Source organism: Sycon ciliatum, chromosome 9 (genome assembly GCF_964019385.1).
Source record: "Sycon ciliatum chromosome 9, ocSycCili1.1, whole genome shotgun sequence".
Taxonomy (NCBI): domain Eukaryota; kingdom Metazoa; phylum Porifera; class Calcarea; order Leucosolenida; family Sycettidae; genus Sycon; species Sycon ciliatum.
The window spans coordinates 12,239,745-12,256,792 of NC_088651.1; the positions used below are offsets into that span (position 1 = coordinate 12,239,745).

Sequence of the window (17,048 nt, forward strand, 5' to 3'; positions counted from 1 at the left end):
GGCAAAATGCAATAATGCACGGCGAAAATTTCGCCGTGCATTATTGCATTTTGCCTCCCTGTATGTTATTTGTAATCACAAATCTGTAATTTCGTTGATTAATCTCGCCGCACTCAGCTAGAACGTAGTTGGTTGTCCATTGATCGGAGAGAGCATTCTTACAGCACATAGTGCCTATCGTAGATGTAATTCCACTCAAATCTGTGAAGAGGTATATCCTCCGTGCGCTGTTACATCTTACCTCCGAGTATGCTAGTTAGTCATGAGGAATCTGTACTTTTGTCGATACAATAATGTCGCTGCACTCAGCTAGAACAGTTGATTTTCATCTATATTGGAGTGAGCATTCTTACAACACGTAGTGCCTATCGTGGATGCAACTCCACTGGTAACTGTGAAGAAGTTCTCTATGCACTATTACATTTAGCCTCCAAGTCTGTTAGTTTGCAATTAAAAATCGGGTACTAGTACTTCAAGATTTATGTGAGCGGTTGTGTTGTGGTTTATCACTCTCTTATTATTGACCCCCACAGAAACTTGTGATCTCTAAGCGGTCAATATATGCTATTTGACCGCTTATATTGACCACTTATTATTGACCACTTAGCCCGAGGACTTAGAACTTTTTCCTCAGACAAAAATCAGAACTGAAAGAAGAAAAATCTGAAGCCAAATGTTGGGGTTTCGAACCCAAACTGTCAAATTCTCAGTCAAAGAACTTAGGGAACATACTACAAGTGACAATTGAAAACTTCTGTTTACAGAGAAGTAATGTCCAATGTAAACGGCATATGTACATACTATGTACTATTACAATAGTATTCCTTTCTTCCTATAAACACTGCTAAAACAGTTTAGGCATGCTATGTCATGATAAATCTATTAGTGCCCTCATAATCGGTCAATATAATTATGAAATATAGACCTCGTAAAAGACCTCGGGGGACCTCGCCATGCCCACTTCAAAGAACATAAAAAGAACATAATGCATGCACGCGGTTTTGTACCGTGTGTGAATGCAGCCTTAGACACCGCATCATGACATTGCAAGCTACTTTTACCAATGTTTCATAAATTAAAGAGAGTCTTTATTGTATCATGAGGGGCACAAATGAAGCTTGCAAATGCACGAGAACAAACAGGCCAGGTAACAGGCTCCTGTGCAACGGGAATCTGTGTGTTCAACAACGCAAAGGTAATGATACAGGCACGGACAAACAATCGGAATACGCACTTCGTGACGGCAAGCTAGACAACTTGCGGTCTAGCTGAAAGCGGAAGTTAATAGTTGAAGTGCGAAAATTTCATTGAAAGAACAATGGCCTCTTCGGCCTGTTTCCCCATGGCCCGGATCTCGGCATTGGTCTTCTCCAGAGCCTCGTGGGCTTGTTGCAGACCGGCTATGTCGTCTCCAAACTCCATTTCGATGTGCATGGGCTTGAGCAGCGCTTGGAGTATGAAATCGTTCCAGTTGCCGGCCACCACGGTCCAGTAGAGTACGTAGTCCGTCAGCATGCCCGTCATGTCCCCATTGTGGTGCTGCGCGCGGAACGTCGCCACCTTGGCCTCCAGCATCATCTCCTCGAACTGCTCCGGCTTGGGGTAGTCGCGCGGCTGCACCCAGGCGATGGTCTTGACGGCACCGCAGTCGGCTGGGTCGCCGCGCTGACCCAAACCTCCGAGTGTGTCCTCGGGAAGTTTGTTGATCTTCAAGAACTCCTGGAACGTCGTCGGTACGTTATCGCCGTGGAAAGAGACGACATAGAACGTCGAGCGTACCTGCGACGGCTGAAGGTCCATTGGCAACGGCGGTGACTTATCCACGGGAATCATGCCACGCACCTTGATGACATTGGCAATCCCCTCGAATGCCTTGTTCGCCTTGCTGATGAGGCGCGCCGAACGCGACACGCACTCGTGCTCGAAGATGAAGGTGACGGCGGGGTTCATGATGAAGTTGTCGCGCGAGCCGCCCTTCTTGCCGTTACCGTCCGTTGCCCGTAGGTAGCCGAACAGGTGTCCCAGTTGTCCATCCTGGAGCTCCTTGAACATTGCACGTGCCCGCAGACTCTGGCCAGTTATGGTGGGAAAGTAGGAGCGGGGAGTTTTGCACTCGTATGCTGCAGTGTAACCAATCTCTCCCATGCGATACACGCGCGAGTTGCTGGAGCGCACGTGGAAGCTGTCGACCAGCGTCACCTTGGCGTTGAGTAGATGGCGATTGTGACGCAACACCTCGCTTGCCTGCCGAGTAAAGAACATACAGGAAAAACATCAGAATGCACATGCACGCACGCACACACACAATACACACGATACAGGTTACTTTGAATGCAGAACTTTAAAAGAGCCATATCTAGACAAAATGTCTTGTTTCGAAGTAGTTGTTGTTGTGCTTGAAATTATGAAAAGTAAATGTGCAGCAACAACAAGGATGATGACGGTGACAACAAAAACTCTCTCTCTTTCTCTTATGTACCATTCCGTTTGTATACTGCTGATGCACTGCCATGCACACAACATAGGCCATGTCAAGCAATTACCTACTATCATGTGGTCATGCTATGTTAGAGAACAGGGTTAGAGAACAGGGCATATGGCCCAAAACGAAACACACGCAATATGATCAAGGTCAAGCTGCTTATCCAACTCCGAAAGCGGTGGGTGTGCGAGTTGATCACGCCTGTCTTAGTGGCCGGCAGCCAATGACCCCACATTCTTGTTCTTAGGGAGGTTTCACTCTACATAATTACGCATGACAATCACGTAGGAACTGCACGTAATTGTCGTACGTAAGAATCAGCGCATTCCGCTTGGCTTGAATGTTGCCATGGATAAATCCGGGAATGTGAATAATCTTTCAAAAAGCCCTACGGAGGACTCAACGTAGGAAACAGCTTGCCTCACACCATACAAGCAGCAAGTCATGACTGGCACACCATACAAGCAGCAAGTCATGACTGGCAAGCGGCCAATGACAGTATGAGTGCACTTGCTTTACATGTGGCCCTACAAGATTTGGTTTGTTATCTACAAAAACCGTTCGCTACAAAGGGTCCATTTTGTATGGTTTTAAACAGGTATATGGGCAAGGGTTCGCCTCTATCACGAAAACACTATATGCGAGTTTGTTACAAGTGGATTCGACTGGGCATTCACTCACCAGCTTAGCCAATCTAGCACTGAACGTGCGGATGATCAGCTTTGCGCCACCTTCGGCCACATTTGTGTCCTTCTGGATGATAGGGAAGTCAATGGTGTCCGGATCGAGCCCGATCACGTTTGGCCGCTGCGCAAGCTTGTTAAAGAAGATCTTGAACGCCTTGACGCTGTCCTTGCGTGGCTTGGCAAACTCCAGCACCACCGCACTCTTCCGCTCGAAAACCACGTCATAGTCGATGGAAGTGGCATCCTTGGAGAGCAGCCATGGATGTTCTTCCAGCTTATTCTGCTTGAGCAGCGGAGCGATGCCGCTCGGCCCGGGCGCGTTTACGAACACCAGATCATTGAACTCGTTGAGGCCGGGCACGAGGGTGTTCATCACGCTGGCGTTCTGCAGCTTGTCCTTGACCGTTGCATCCTTCGTGCCGGCAAACTTGGTCTGCTCAGCCATGAACTTCTTGTGCGGGACGTTGTCGCTGCGAGTGAAGTTGACGCGGATGAATCCCTTGATCATCGGCTTGAACAGCATCTTGTCCTCGGCATCGGCATCTTCGGGATGATCCGGGTCAGAGGTTTTCTTAACCATCATAACGGACGACTCGTAGATCATGTCTTTGAGGATCTTGGTGAACTGCAGAACAGTACAGACAGACCAGTGCAGGTGAGTAGATAGGTACATGTAGATGTACTGTACTGTAGTCTTGTGTGTTTGAATGGGTGTGTTTGAATGGGTGTGTTTGAATGGGTGTGGGTGGGGGGGGGGGGGGGGAGTACGGCTTTAGCACTCGTACTCGGCACATCATTAATTTTATAAAGAAGTGGACAACTTTGAAGCCGTAAACCGACAGATGATTGACAAAATAAAAAGGAAAGGATCACATGTGTTACATGCTATCCCTACCCGGCCAACACGGTCCAACACGGTCCAACACTGTCCAACACTGACAATCATAAGCAATGTACAGGTGAAAGAGAGCGTGCAACAGTTAGCACAATAATGGCTGCCGTGGTACTGAAGATCAACCACCTCGTGTGTAGCTCCATCACGTGTCGAATGCGCATGCCAACGCAACTCACAAACTTAGCGACGAAGCAAATTGCCCAGACAAACCCGCAGCACACATTTGGATGGTGAACAGAACAAAACCGACTAGTGAATGGTGAACAGAACACAACAGACTAGTGAATGGTGAACAGAACACAACCGACTAGTGAATGGTGAACAGAACACAACCGACTAGTGAATGGTGAAAAGAACACAACAGACTAGTGGATGGTGAACAGAACACGACAGACTAGTGAATGGTGAACAGAACACAACAGACTAGTGGATGGTGAACAGAACACAACAGACTGGTGGATGGTGAACAGAACACAGCAGACTGGTGGATGGTGAACAGAACACAACAGACTAGTGGATGGTGAACAGAACACAACAGACTAGTGAATGGTGAACAGAACACAACAGACTAGTGGATGGTGAACAGAACACAGCAGACTAGTGGATGGTGAACAGAACACAACAGACTAGTGAATGGTGAACAGAACACAACAGACTAGTGGATGGTGAACAGAACACAACAGACTAGTGGATGGTGAACAGAACACGAAAAACTAGTGAATGGTGAACAGACGAGTTCACTAGATGAGATGTCAGACAAACACACGGAGGGTTGGACGGCAGAAAGACAATTTCACTGACAAACGCACAGGCGGCTGGAGAAGAGTCTGCAAGGAAGTAGTTCCTGATCAGACAAACAACAGCAACAGCAGCAGTGGCAGAAAATGTTGAAAAGCAGCAGGTCAAGACTAGTTAGCTTACATTCTTGCGGTCTTCTTCCTTGTTATCGTGCAGGAAGGAGACTAGCGTGGTGCCTGGCTGTGTCTTTGTGTCGAATGTAATATTCTTCGTAGACATGTGCTGGTGCACGGAAATGTAATCTGCTGTTGGACGCTTGCTGGCAATGAACTTGACCATTTGGTTTTTCAGCTCCTTGACAGAACCAATGTGCTCGATGGCCAGGCGCAGAGGTGTGTCATCTGCGTCATCATCGTCATCATCTTCCCCTTCGTCCGCATTGTCACTATCGTCACCGTCGTCAACAGCATTGTCGTCGCCGTCCGCATTCCCATCATTGTCAGCATCGGCGCCGGCAGTGCTGGTTGCCACCTGTATGGCAGTATCACCGTCGGAAACCGTGGACGTTACCATGTCTTCACTGCCGTCAACGTCAGCCGCAGAACCACTATCTCCACCACTGGCACCTGTGCTGCTGATAGTGGTGCTGATAGTGGTGTTGGTGCTTGTTGATGTCCCAGTGGTTGCCGTGTCGGCACTCGGACGAACCTGCTGAACAAAACCACCGTGCTTACCCACCTGGGTGTGGCCTTGCTTTTGGCTAATGTCAATCTGTGAGTAGCCTTGTATTTTTCCAGGAGACACGTTCTTTGTAGGCGTGCTATTTATCTGGACACAACCTTGCATTCTTCCAGGAGACACGTTCTTTGTAGGCGTGCTATTTATCTGGACACAACCTTGCATTCTTCCAGGAGACACGTTCTTTGTAGGGGTGCTATTTATCTGGACACAACCTTGCATTCTTCCAGGAGACACGTTCTTTGTAGGGGTGCTATCATCCACCTGCGTGTATCCTTGCTTTTGGATGCCATCACTCTGTGAGTAGGGTTGCTTTTGGATGCCATCCACCCGCTGCTGAACAAGACCGTACTTACCCACTTGCGTGTAGCCTTGATTTGGGTTCTGTGCGTAGCCATGCATTTTTCCTGGAGACACATTCTTTGTGAGGGTGCTATTCAGCTGTGTAGAGCCTTGCACTTGGGTATTATCCATCGACGCGGAGCCTTGCCTTTGGTGATTAGCCATCCGAGCGTAATAGCCTTGCTGTTGGATGCCATCAATCCGCTGCTGAACAAAACCACCGTGCTTACCCACCTGGGCGTAGGCTTGCTTTTGGTTACTGTCGATCTGTGAGTAGCCTTGTATTTTGCTGGGAGACGCATTCTTTGTAGGCGTGCTATTCATCTGGACAGAACCTTGCACTTCTCCGGGAGACACGTTCTTTTCAGGGGTGCTATCATCCACCTGTGGGTAGCCTTGCATCTGGCATCTTGCATCAATCGGTAGGAAGCTTTGCGTTTTTCCGGGAGACACATCCTTTGTAGGTGGAGTAGTCATCTGTGCGGGGCCTTGCACCTGGTTTCTATCCGTCGATGAGGAGCCTTGCATCTGTGCTAGCTGTATAAAATTAAAATTGCATTGTGTGAACTGTTGCCTGACCATGGTCCGTGGAATAACAGACCATCGTTTTGGTGAGCCACTCTTACTGCCTGCGCTGCTCTCAGCTTTGTCTGCTTTAGCTGCCACTGCTGCTGCGTCGGCGTCCCGGGACGCTTGCTCCACGAGTTCGGGGAGCATATCTCGCAGCGCCTTAAAGAGCTGCGTCTGGATGTGCGGCGCCATTTTAGCCATCAGCCTGGGGAGGTCAGCCGGGTGCTCAAGCTCCAGCTCTTGGTCTTCATCTATAGGACATGTGACCGCGGCAGCATCATGGTCAGCAGTAGCAGCGGGCTGCGTATTGTTACTGAAAGTAGCAGCGTTGACCTGGGAAGTCTGACCATGACTGCCTACTGGCGTACTCATCTCTCCAGGCGGTGCCTCCTCCTCCTCCTCCTTGGACACGGCCAGAATATCTGCAGCCGTGTCCTCACTCACCGCGCTGCCGCCACACAGCTCCGTGGTTGAGTCAGCTATAGAGCACAGATCGACCTGGCTAGCGTTTCCGATGGCGCTCTGCTCATCCTCGTTTTCACCATCTTCGTCCTCCTCGTCGCCTCTAGCCTTGGGCGCTGCCTTCTCCAGTTCTTCAGCAATGTTGTCCTGCAGCTCCGGGGATACAGGCGCGTCCGGAGGCGCCTCGACGTTCACCTCTGGCGGGGCTGGCTGGGACGGGACGGGCGTCTCGTCAGCCACAAATGTGGTCAGCTGGTGGGACACTACGGGCAGGTTTCCGCCCTTCATGAACTCCTTGGTGGCTTGGAGAGCACCCTCCGTGGTAAACTCCATGTCGACGATGTTGTGATTGTCAGTAAACGGCTGCGTAACTGACTGCAAATTGATCTGCTGCTCGTTGGGAATGACCATCTTCACTTGCGAGCCTTCGTAGTTGAAGTTCTCTCGCTTCTCTTGCGTGTCGAAGGTGTTCTCGAGATATTTGAGTAGAGCGACACGCAGCACCTTGCTGGGCTTCAGTTGTCCCCTAGTCTCCGCGTCGAACCGTGCCAGTTTGTTATGCTTGTTGTCGAACATGACCAGCTCCACGCGTTGCAAGAAGCTAGCATGGCGCAGCTGAGGCGGTGCTCTGGCGACGTTGGCCTGAAGGAGCTCTGCAGCCAGGCGCAGCGTACTCTCTCGCACTTGACGGATGGTGAACTCTCCTCTCCTCTTGTCCAGAGCAAGGCCACTGGACAGGCGCTGTTCCACCAGGCCGAGAAGAAGGGACTCTGCGTGGCCTGTGGTCCTTACATACAACGAGACATGCATGGCCGGGAAAATGTGCGGCTGGAAGTCCATAGAATTGTAAACAGTTTCGTTATTGGATTTATTTATATCGTCGGCCTTTGGAGCTCGGTTCAGTTCACTCCTTAGAGTTGCTACAATGTCCTACAAAAAATGGCATCAGTGCACACACACACACACAAACACACACACACACACACACACACACACACATACATACACAATTGCACACACACAGACCCACATGCGCGCGCACGTGCACACACAAGCATACACGCACACACAGACACGCACACACACACACATGCACACAAACACTCGCACACACGTATGCACCAACACACGGACACACATACACATGTACATACACGTGTGTGCACGAATGCACATGTATACTCGGGCACGCACACGCACATACACGCACACCCGCACGCACACGCACACACACACACACACAAAATTACACATACACGCACATACACACACGCATACACACGCACACATACATACATACATGCACGCACACACACACACACACACACACACACACACACACACACATGAGCATGCCCAGGTACACACCAACAGACACGGCACAAAACCATTATCACTAGGCACGAAGGCGGTGATATACTAAAATTTGAGCAGCCAGGATTCTAGAAACATACAACACAGTGTCTGTACAACATTGCCTTACATATCTTATGCTTGGGTCTGTCTAACTCACAATATCTACATTCAATTTCTTATGGGTGGGTCCGTCGAACTCACAAGATTTACCAAGCCAGTGGTTTGGCTGCTCTAACAAAATCCCAGGCATGTGATTACGAAATTCGCCGGATGCTACTACCTACGATCTCTACTGGGCAGGGCAGCTTTCACTCCACCAGACGCTTTTGTTTTTGGTCTCAAGCAAAATTCTGGTAAACGTCCTTGACCTATCAGTTGGACATCGAAAAAACTATCGGTAAACTCAGGCATGGAAATTTTCATGGGAATGAGCCTCGCAAGAAATCGCTATGGGTGCCCTGTGTGGCGCTGTGCCGTCACCTTTGTTTCTGGTCTGGTTCAAAAGGCATCCTGCCTCCACCCCCCCCCCCCCGACCCTCCCTCTCCCCTCTCCCCCTTTCTCGGCCTCCCTATTCCCCCTCTCTCTCCCTCTTTCTCCCTCTCTCTCCCTCTCCCCCTTTCTCTCTGTCTCTCCCTGTCTCCCTCCCTCCTTTTGTCACCTTGGTTTCTGGTCTGGTTCCAAAGCCATCCCCCCCCCCACCCTCTCTCTCCCACCCACCCCATCTCTCCCACCCACCCCCACCTCCTCTCCCTCTCTCTCTCTCCCTCCTTCCTTCCCTCCTTCCCTCCTTCCCTCCTTCCCTCCTTCCCTCCTTCCCTCCTTCCCTCTCTCTCTCTCTATCTCTCTCTCTCTCTCTCTCTCTCTCTCTCTCTCTCTCTCTCGCTTTCTCTACATCTACCTCCCTTTCCCTCCCTCTCCCTCCCTCTCTCTCCCTCCCTCCCTCCTTCTCCCTCCCTCTCCCTCCCTCTCCCTCCCGCTCCCTCCTTCCCCCTCTCCCTCTCCTTCCCCCTTTCCCTCTCTCTCTCTCTCTCCCTCCCCCTCTCTCTCTCCCTCTCTCTCTCTCTTCCTCTTTCTCACTCTCCCTCCCTCTCCCTCCCTCTATCTATCTATCTATATCCCTCTATTTCTCTTTCTCTCTCTCTTTCCCTCTCCCTCTCTCCCTCCCTCCCTTTCTTGCTCTCTATCTGGCTCGCCTTCTCTCCCGCTTTCTCTCCTGCTTCCTCTCTTGCTTTCGCTCCCGCTCTCTCCCTCTCTCCCTCTCTGTCCATATCTCGTCCTCTCTCTGCTCCTCACCTCCCTCTATCTCCCTTTCTCTCCCTCCCTCTCCCTCCCTCCCTCTCCCTCCCTGTCTCTCCCTCCCTCTACATCCCCCTCTCCCTCCCTCTCTATCCATCCCTCTCTCTCCCTACCCTCTCTCCCTTCCCCACTCTCCCTCCCTCTCCCTCTTTCTCCCTCTCTGTCCCTCTCCCCTCTCTCTCTGTCTCTCCTTGTCTCTCCCTGTCTCCCTCCCTTGGTCAGCTTGGTTTCTGGTCTGGTTCCCCCACCCTCACTCTCTCCCAACCACCCCCTCTCCCTCTCCCTCTCCCTCTCCCTCTCCCTCTCCCCCTCTCTCTCCCCTCCCCCTCCCCTCCCTGTCCCTCTCCCTCAGAAAACGGAGCTCCTCCAAACTCATCCTATGGGAAGGTGGATTAGTTTCCAAGAGTTTGGAATAGCTACGTCACGTAGTACGTGGAGATGGTCGATCTGATCGGACGTCATCATCGCCATGACAATTCCACTGAAAAACTCTACAATGATAGAAACCATTCTAATGGGACACTTGAACTAATCTCTTTATAAAATTTGTTTGAACAGTTGATGAAGACAATACTCTCTTTCTCTCCTTCTTTCTCTCTCTTTCGTCTCTCTCTCTATTTCTCTCTCTCTGTCTCTCTCTGTCTCTCTCTCTGTCTCTCTCTGTCTCTCTCTGTCTCTCTCTCTGTCTCTCTCTCTCGCTCGCTCGCTGTCTCTTTCTTTCTTTCTTTCTTTCTCTCTCTCTCTCTCTCTCTCTCTCTCTCTTTCTCTCTCTCTCTCTCTCTCTCTCTCTCTCTCTCTCTCTCTCTCTCTCTCTCTCTCTCTCTCGCAACACTGAAACCAGGCTTATGTGCTGAAAGAGTATTTTGGAAATCAGGCTTCTACTCGAACAGGCTTCTATATAAGAAAAGCTTTGATACAAGACACTAAAGTATGTCCAAATTTCCTGATAGGTTACCTGTGATACTTGGTTAAATACCCGAACCCGTTACCCGGGAAAACCCTGCTCGTTGCAGTACTAAAAATATCGATCAGACATCTTTCTCTGGCGTAATCGAGTGCATACAAAATATGTTACCTGTCCTCACCTTTCTTTTCTCGGCCGTGTTGCAGTGTTTCGTATTGAGGAGTAGCAGTGAGACTTGTATGGAAACACCAGCTGTCTTTAACCGCTTGCCACTATTCAAATGATGGTTGAGTATTTCAGTATTCTCCCTGCATAGGTATTTGCCCAGGCGCCATGCTTCGGGGTTAACCTCGATAAATAGATCCCAGGGCATACCCTTTGGGAATGCAGACGGCTTTGGGCCGTCTTTCGAGTGATCTGAGAAATTTCTCTGCAATTGGTCGTTCAGGTAATACCGCAATCTCTCCGCTTGTAAAGGTACCTCTGGTTTCTGTTTCTCGACAACATGGATTGCTACAAAGTACTTCTTGTCATCCACATATGTCACAATATCTGCCGCATTGCCCAGTATGTTTTGTGCTGTCTGCTGTGCCGCCTTTGACAGGGGTGCCGCCTTTGACAGGGGTGCGGGCTTTGCCTGGGAAACGGGCTTTGCTGGGGACTTCGCAGAGGACTTTGCCTGCGCCTGCTGTTGCTTGGCTTGAGCCTGCGGTTTTCCATTAGCGGATGCTGGCAATGCCGGGGACTTCACAGGAGACTTAGCCGGGGGTGCAGGCTTTGCCGGGGATGCGGGCTTTACTGGGGACTTCACAGGGGAATTTCCCTGCGCCTGCTGTTGCTTGGCTTGAGTCTGCCGTTTTCCATTAGCGGATGCTGGCGATGCCGGGGACTTCACTGGAGACTTTGCCGGAGATGCAGGCTTTGCCGGGGATGCGGGCTTTACTGGGGACTTCACAGGGGAATTTGCCGGGGATGCGGGCTTTGCCGGGGACTTCGCATGCGCCTGCTGTTTACCAGGTGCTGGTGGCTGCATTCTTGGCTTTGGTGTCGTTGGAGTGGCGGCGGCCTTCTGTGTTGCACCACCTGCAGGTGGGTTAGCAGCATTGTCACTATTGCTTGCACGAGATCTTCCTACCGGCGTGGAGTGAGCACGTGTTGTCATTTTAGCAATGACCACGTCCTCGAATCTAGCTGCTGAGAAATAATCTATCGCCTGCACGAGACATCAAGGACCAAAAACAGAAGCAGAGAAAAACCCGGAGTTGATATGGTGTTGCAACAAAGTGTTTGCATGGGTATTCACTGCTCCAGTGCCATCCTGAGGAACTGGAGCGACTCTTAGGTTTATAGTTTATTTTGTGTATTGTGGTTGTGGAGGAACAAATTCATTGATGAAGCGGCTGCTGTGATAGTTCTCACCTTTACCTATCAATTTATTGCATGCATTTCACAACCCTCTCTTATTCAGACAGTATTCACCCTTCCTTGACACTTCGGTTCTTCTCACATTCTCATGGGTGTTCTCTCTATCACCTTTTGCTCTAAAGCAAGGCTCTTCTCAGTTGAGAGGATGTGTTATTTCCAAGCTACTAATGCAATCTATTACAGCTGCTCATCCTTGCATCATCACTAAGATGAATAAGCGAGAATTTAGAACAGCAATGGGCCAGCGCTGTTCTAGTTCTTGGTCTCGTTCATTTACTTTTACTTAACAAGACCCGCACAAACCAGAGATGTACTGCCCACGCACACCAACTTGCAAATGAACTCCCAGTCCGTTCCCGAAACAACCTGTGTCGAGCCTACCCTCACGCAGCTGTCCCTGTCTGGAACCAGCTGCCCGCCGCCCTCTTCTCTGGTCCATTCTGCACCAAGAACTTGCAACATTTCAAGGTTGTAATCAACCGCTATTTGAAGACCAACGGCTGGTCGTGGGCACATAACCATCTCTGAGTATCAGCATCATATCTGCCTCACCCCATGACTTTCAAATTCCGCTCCACATACTCCTAGCAAAAACGTACGTTCTTCTTTTTTCATCTCTTTCTCCTCCTAACACTGGCTGTTTTATCTTTCCCCTCCTTTATATGTACTGTCTCTCCGTCTAACATTTCGTATCATGAACTTGTCACTCCTTTCATTTGTTTCCTCTTCTTTCGTTTTGGTGCGTTTTATGTCCCCATGACCCCGAACCTGGGACCTTGCTTGTCATGAGCACTGCTCTAGCCACTGAGCAATGGGACCAGGCTGAGCCTAGAAAGCACTGACAGCTTGTTCAATCCAAAGGCAGCTCACAACACGTGCCACACATACTGATGGCACTTGGGTGACAAGCAAGGTCCTGGGTTCAAGTCCTGGTGTATCTGGCGATTCTTTCTCTTTTCAGACAGTTCACTTCCCCGACTGATACTTTGAATTCGAAGTTCTCCCAATCCCTTCAAAATTAATCACTTTCTTTCACCCCTGGTAGTGTCCAGAAACTGACCGTGGTTCGTCCCCTGAGGGAGGGAAAAGACCCAAGTGCCATCAGTATGTGTGGCACGTGTTGTGAGCTGCCTTTAGAGTGAAAAACCTTGTCAGCGCCTTCTGGGTTCAGCCTGGTGTCATAGCTCAGTGGCTAGAGCATTGCTCATGACAAGCAAGGTCACGGGTTCGAGTCTTGGTGGGTCCGGCGTTTTTTCTCAGAGAGCAACTGACGCTCCTTGACTTCCTTAGTTTAAGTTCTGATTGACCCCAATTTCCCTATCCAACATACATGTATCCTTTATCTTTATCCTTCAGCAGTGGATGTGTGGGCACTGCACTTCCGTATACATGTCTTGCTCTCGTCTTGTTTTTCTTATCGGTCTCTCTCTCGTATGTCTCCTATGCCCGTCTCTATTTTTCTTGGCGCGCTTTGCCTGTGCAGACACCGAGACCACCAAGGTCGGCTGAGCAGCAGGGCCCCGCCACCACTGTCCGCGTTCATTCGGGAACAAAGTGGACTTAGTAAAAAAAGAAAAGAAGAAATAGCCCAGTACATGGCTAAAAACGTGATTTTTGGACTTGGAGCAAAATTCTGCACACTTTCGCGTGTTTCCATAATACGACAAGTTGAACACGGTCTGCTCACATTCAAATACAGTGCTGCCAACAAATGACAGCGTGCAACAAAAAAATCTTTCCTTGCAAGGGCACATTTTCGGCAATAACTCTTGAACGGCTAGTCAGATCGAGACAAATTTTTCAGAGCTTCTGCAGCTGTTCATGCTCTTTCAGCTGATGTAGCACTCGATACGAATTTACAAATTCGATTTTTCAGAGATTTTACGTAAGCTTAATAATAATAATTTTCTTTTGAACGGATTTGGAGAAATTCAAATACAAAGGATCAGTTGGGGAAGTGAACTGCCTGAAAAGAGAGAGTCTGGTGGATCTGGCGTTTTTTCCCTTTTCAGGCAGTTCACTTCCCCAACTGATCCTTTGTATTTGAAGTTCTCCCAATCCTTTAAAAAGAAATCACTTTTCTTTCACCTCTGGTAGGGTCCAGAAACTGACCGTGGTTGGTCCCCTGGGGAGGGAGAAAGACCCAAGTGCCATCAGTTTGTGTGGCACGTCTTTAGAGCTGCCTTTGCAGTGAAAAACTTGTCAGCACCTTCTAGGCCAGTTCAGCCTGATCCCATAGCTCAGTGGTTAGAGCATTGCTCATGACAAGCAGGGTCAAAGGTTCGAGTCCTGGTGGGTCTGGAGTTTTTTCCTCTTTTCAGGCAGTTCACTTCCCCAACTGATCCTTTGTATTTGAAGTTCTTCCGATCCTCTCAAAAAATTAATCACTTTTTTCACTTCTGGTAGGGTCCAGAAACTGACCGTGATTGGCCCCCTGGGGGAGGGAGCAAGACCCAAGTGCCATCAATATGTGTGTCACGTGTTGTGAGCTGTTTTTGGAGTGAAAAACTTGTCAGCGCCTTCTAGATTCAGCCTGTTCCCATAGCTGAGTGGTGAGAGCATTGCTCATGACAAGCAGGGTCCCAGGTTCGAGTCCTGGTGGGTCTGGCATTTTTTCTCTTTTCAGGCAGTTCACTTCCCCAACTGATCCTTTGTATTTGAAGTTCTCCCAATCCTTATAAAAAATCACTTTTCTTTCACTTCTGGTAGCGTCCAGAAACTGACCGTGGTTGGTTCCCTGGGGGAGGGAGAACGACCCAAGTGCCATCAGTATGTGTGGCACGTGTTTAGAGCTGCCTTTGCAGTGAAAACTTGTCAGCACCTTCTAGGTTCAGCCTGGTCCCATAGCTCAGTGGTTAGAGCATTGCTCATGACAAGCAGGGTCCCAGGCTCGAGTCCTGGTGGGTCTGGAGTTTTTTTTCTCTTTTCAGGAAGTTCACTTCCCCAACTGATCCTTTTTATTTGAAGTTCTTCGAATCCTTTCAAAAAATTAATCATTTTTCTTTCACTTCTGGTAGGCTCCAGAAACTGACCGTGGTTGGTTCCCTGGGGGAGGGAGAAAGACCCAAGTGCCATCAGTATGTGTGGCACGTCTTTAGAGCTGCCTTTGCAGTGAAAAACTTGTCAGCACCTTCTAGGTTCAGCCTGGTCCCATAGCTCAGTGGTTAGAGCATTGGTCATAACAAGCAGGGCTCCAGGTTCGAGTCCTGGTGGGTCTGGAGTTTTTTTCTCTTTCAGGCAGTTCACTTCCCCAACTGATCCTTTTTATTTGAAGTTCTTCCAATCCTCTCAAAAAATTAATCACTTTTTTCACTTCTGATAGGGTCCAGAAACTGACCGTGACTGGCCCCCTGGGGGAGGGAGCAAGACCCAAGTGCCATCCGTATGTGTGTCACGTGTTGTGAGCTGTTTTGGATTGAAAAACTTGTCAGCGCCTTCTAGGTTCAGCCTGTTCCCATAGCTGAGTGGTGAGAGCATTGCTCATGACAAGAAGGGTCCCCGGTTCGAGTCCTGGTGCGTCTGGCATTTTTTCTCTTTTCAGGCAGTTCACTTCCCCAACTGATCCTTTGTATTTGAAGTTCTCCCAATCCTAAAAAAAAATCACTTTTCTTTCACTTCTGGTAGGGTCCAGAAACTGACCGTGGTTGGTTCCCTGGGGGAGGGAGAAAGACCCAAGTGCCATCAGTATGTGTGGCACGTGTTTAGAGCTGCCTTTGCAGTGAAAAACTTGTCAGCACCTTCTAGGTTCAGCCTGGTCCCATAGCTCAGTGGTTAGAGCATTGCTCATGACAAGCAGGGTCCCAGGCTCGAGTCCTCGTGGGTCTGGAGTTTTTTTCTCTTTTCAGGCAGTTCACTTCCCCAACTGATCCTTTTTATTTGAAGTTCTGCGAATCCTTTCAAAAAATTAATCACTTTTCTTTCACTTCTGGTAGGCTCCAGAAACTGACCGTGGTTGGTTCCCTGGGGGAGGGAGAAAGACCCAAGTGCCATCAGTATGTGTGGCACGTCTTTAGAGCTGCCTTTGCAGTGAAAAACTTGTCAGCACCTTCTAGGTTCAGCCTGGTCCCATAGCTCAGTGGTTAGAGCATTGCTCATAACAAGCAGGGTCCGAGGTTCGAGTCCTGGTGGGTCTGGAGTTTTTTTCTCTTTTCAGGCAGTTCACTTCCCCAACTGATCCTTTTTATTTGAAGTTCTTCGAATCCTTTCAAAAAATTAATCACTTTTCTTTCCCTTCTGGTAGGGTCCAGAAACTGACCTTGATTGGTCCCCTGGGGGAGGGAGAAAGACCCAAGTGCCATCAGTATGTGTGTCACGTGTTGTGATCTGTTTTTGGAGTGAAAAACTTGTCAGCGCCTTCTAGGTTCAACCTGTTTCCATAGCTGAGTGGTGAGAGCATTGCTCATGACAAGCAGGGTCCCAGGTTCGAGTCCTGGTGCGTCTGGCATTTTTTCTCTTTTCAGGCAGTTCACTTCCCCAACTGATCCTTTGTATTTGAAGGTCTCCCAATCCTTTCAAAAAATTAATCACTTTTCTTTCACTTCTGGTAGGGTCCAGAAACTGACCGTGGTTTGTCCCCTGGGGGAGGGAGAAAGACCCACGTGCCATCAGTATGTGTGGCACGTGTTGTGAGCTGCCTTTAGGGTGAAAAACTTGTCAGCGCCTTCTAGGTTCAGCATGGTCCCATAGCTCAGTGGTTAAAGCATTGCTCATGACAAGCAGGGTCCCAGGTTCGAGTCCCTGTGGGTCTGGCTTTTTTTTCTCTTTTCAGGCAGTTCACTTCCCCAACTGATCCTTTGTATTTGAAGTTCTCCCAATCCTTTCAAAAAGATAATTATAATAATAATTGTGAAAAGAAGAAGAACAAAATGTTACGAGTTATGACTAATTGTCCACCAATGTAACCAGATCTTATTGTCAGCGAGTGCGACAAAATGGCACAAAACTGAAAAGGAGTACTGGGACAGTCAGCGACCTGACACCTAGCTCCCACACTTCTCCAAGACGCAAACCAATAACCTTCCAACTTGGAAGGCTCAGGTTCGGAAAGGTCCAAGAGGGGAAGGAAAGCGCAACGAAGAAGAGCACGGGCTACGCATCACGGCAACAAAGAATGCCGAAAGTTACTGGATGATGACGAAACTAGTAAGACTATT

The 17,048-nt window shown here is 49.2% G+C and overlaps 1 protein-coding gene across 1 annotated transcript; it reads right to left on the reverse strand.

Moving 5' to 3' along the window:
- Positions 1 to 1,130: 1,130 nt before the first annotated feature.
- Positions 1,131 to 3,787, reverse strand: LOC135825008 (uncharacterized). The gene is made up of 2 exons (XM_065337743.1): positions 3,164 to 3,787; positions 1,131 to 2,244 (listed from the first exon to the last, which is right to left on the reverse strand). The coding sequence occupies exons 1-2, from the start codon at positions 3,770 to 3,772 to the stop codon at positions 1,282 to 1,284; spliced, it is 1,572 nt and encodes a 523-aa protein (XP_065193815.1). The 5' UTR covers positions 3,773 to 3,787; the 3' UTR covers positions 1,131 to 1,281.
- Between the last annotated feature and the right edge of the window lie 13,261 nt (positions 3,788 to 17,048).

Coding starts and splice junctions, on each gene's coding strand:
- LOC135825008 (XM_065337743.1), bottom strand. CDS start 3,772: ATGATCTACGAGTCGTCCGTTATGATGGTTAAGAAAACCTCTGACCCG. Junction 2,245..3,163: donor GTGCTAGATTGGCTAAGCTG/GTGAGTGAATGC, acceptor TTTACTCGGCAG/GCAAGCGAGGTGTTGCGTCA.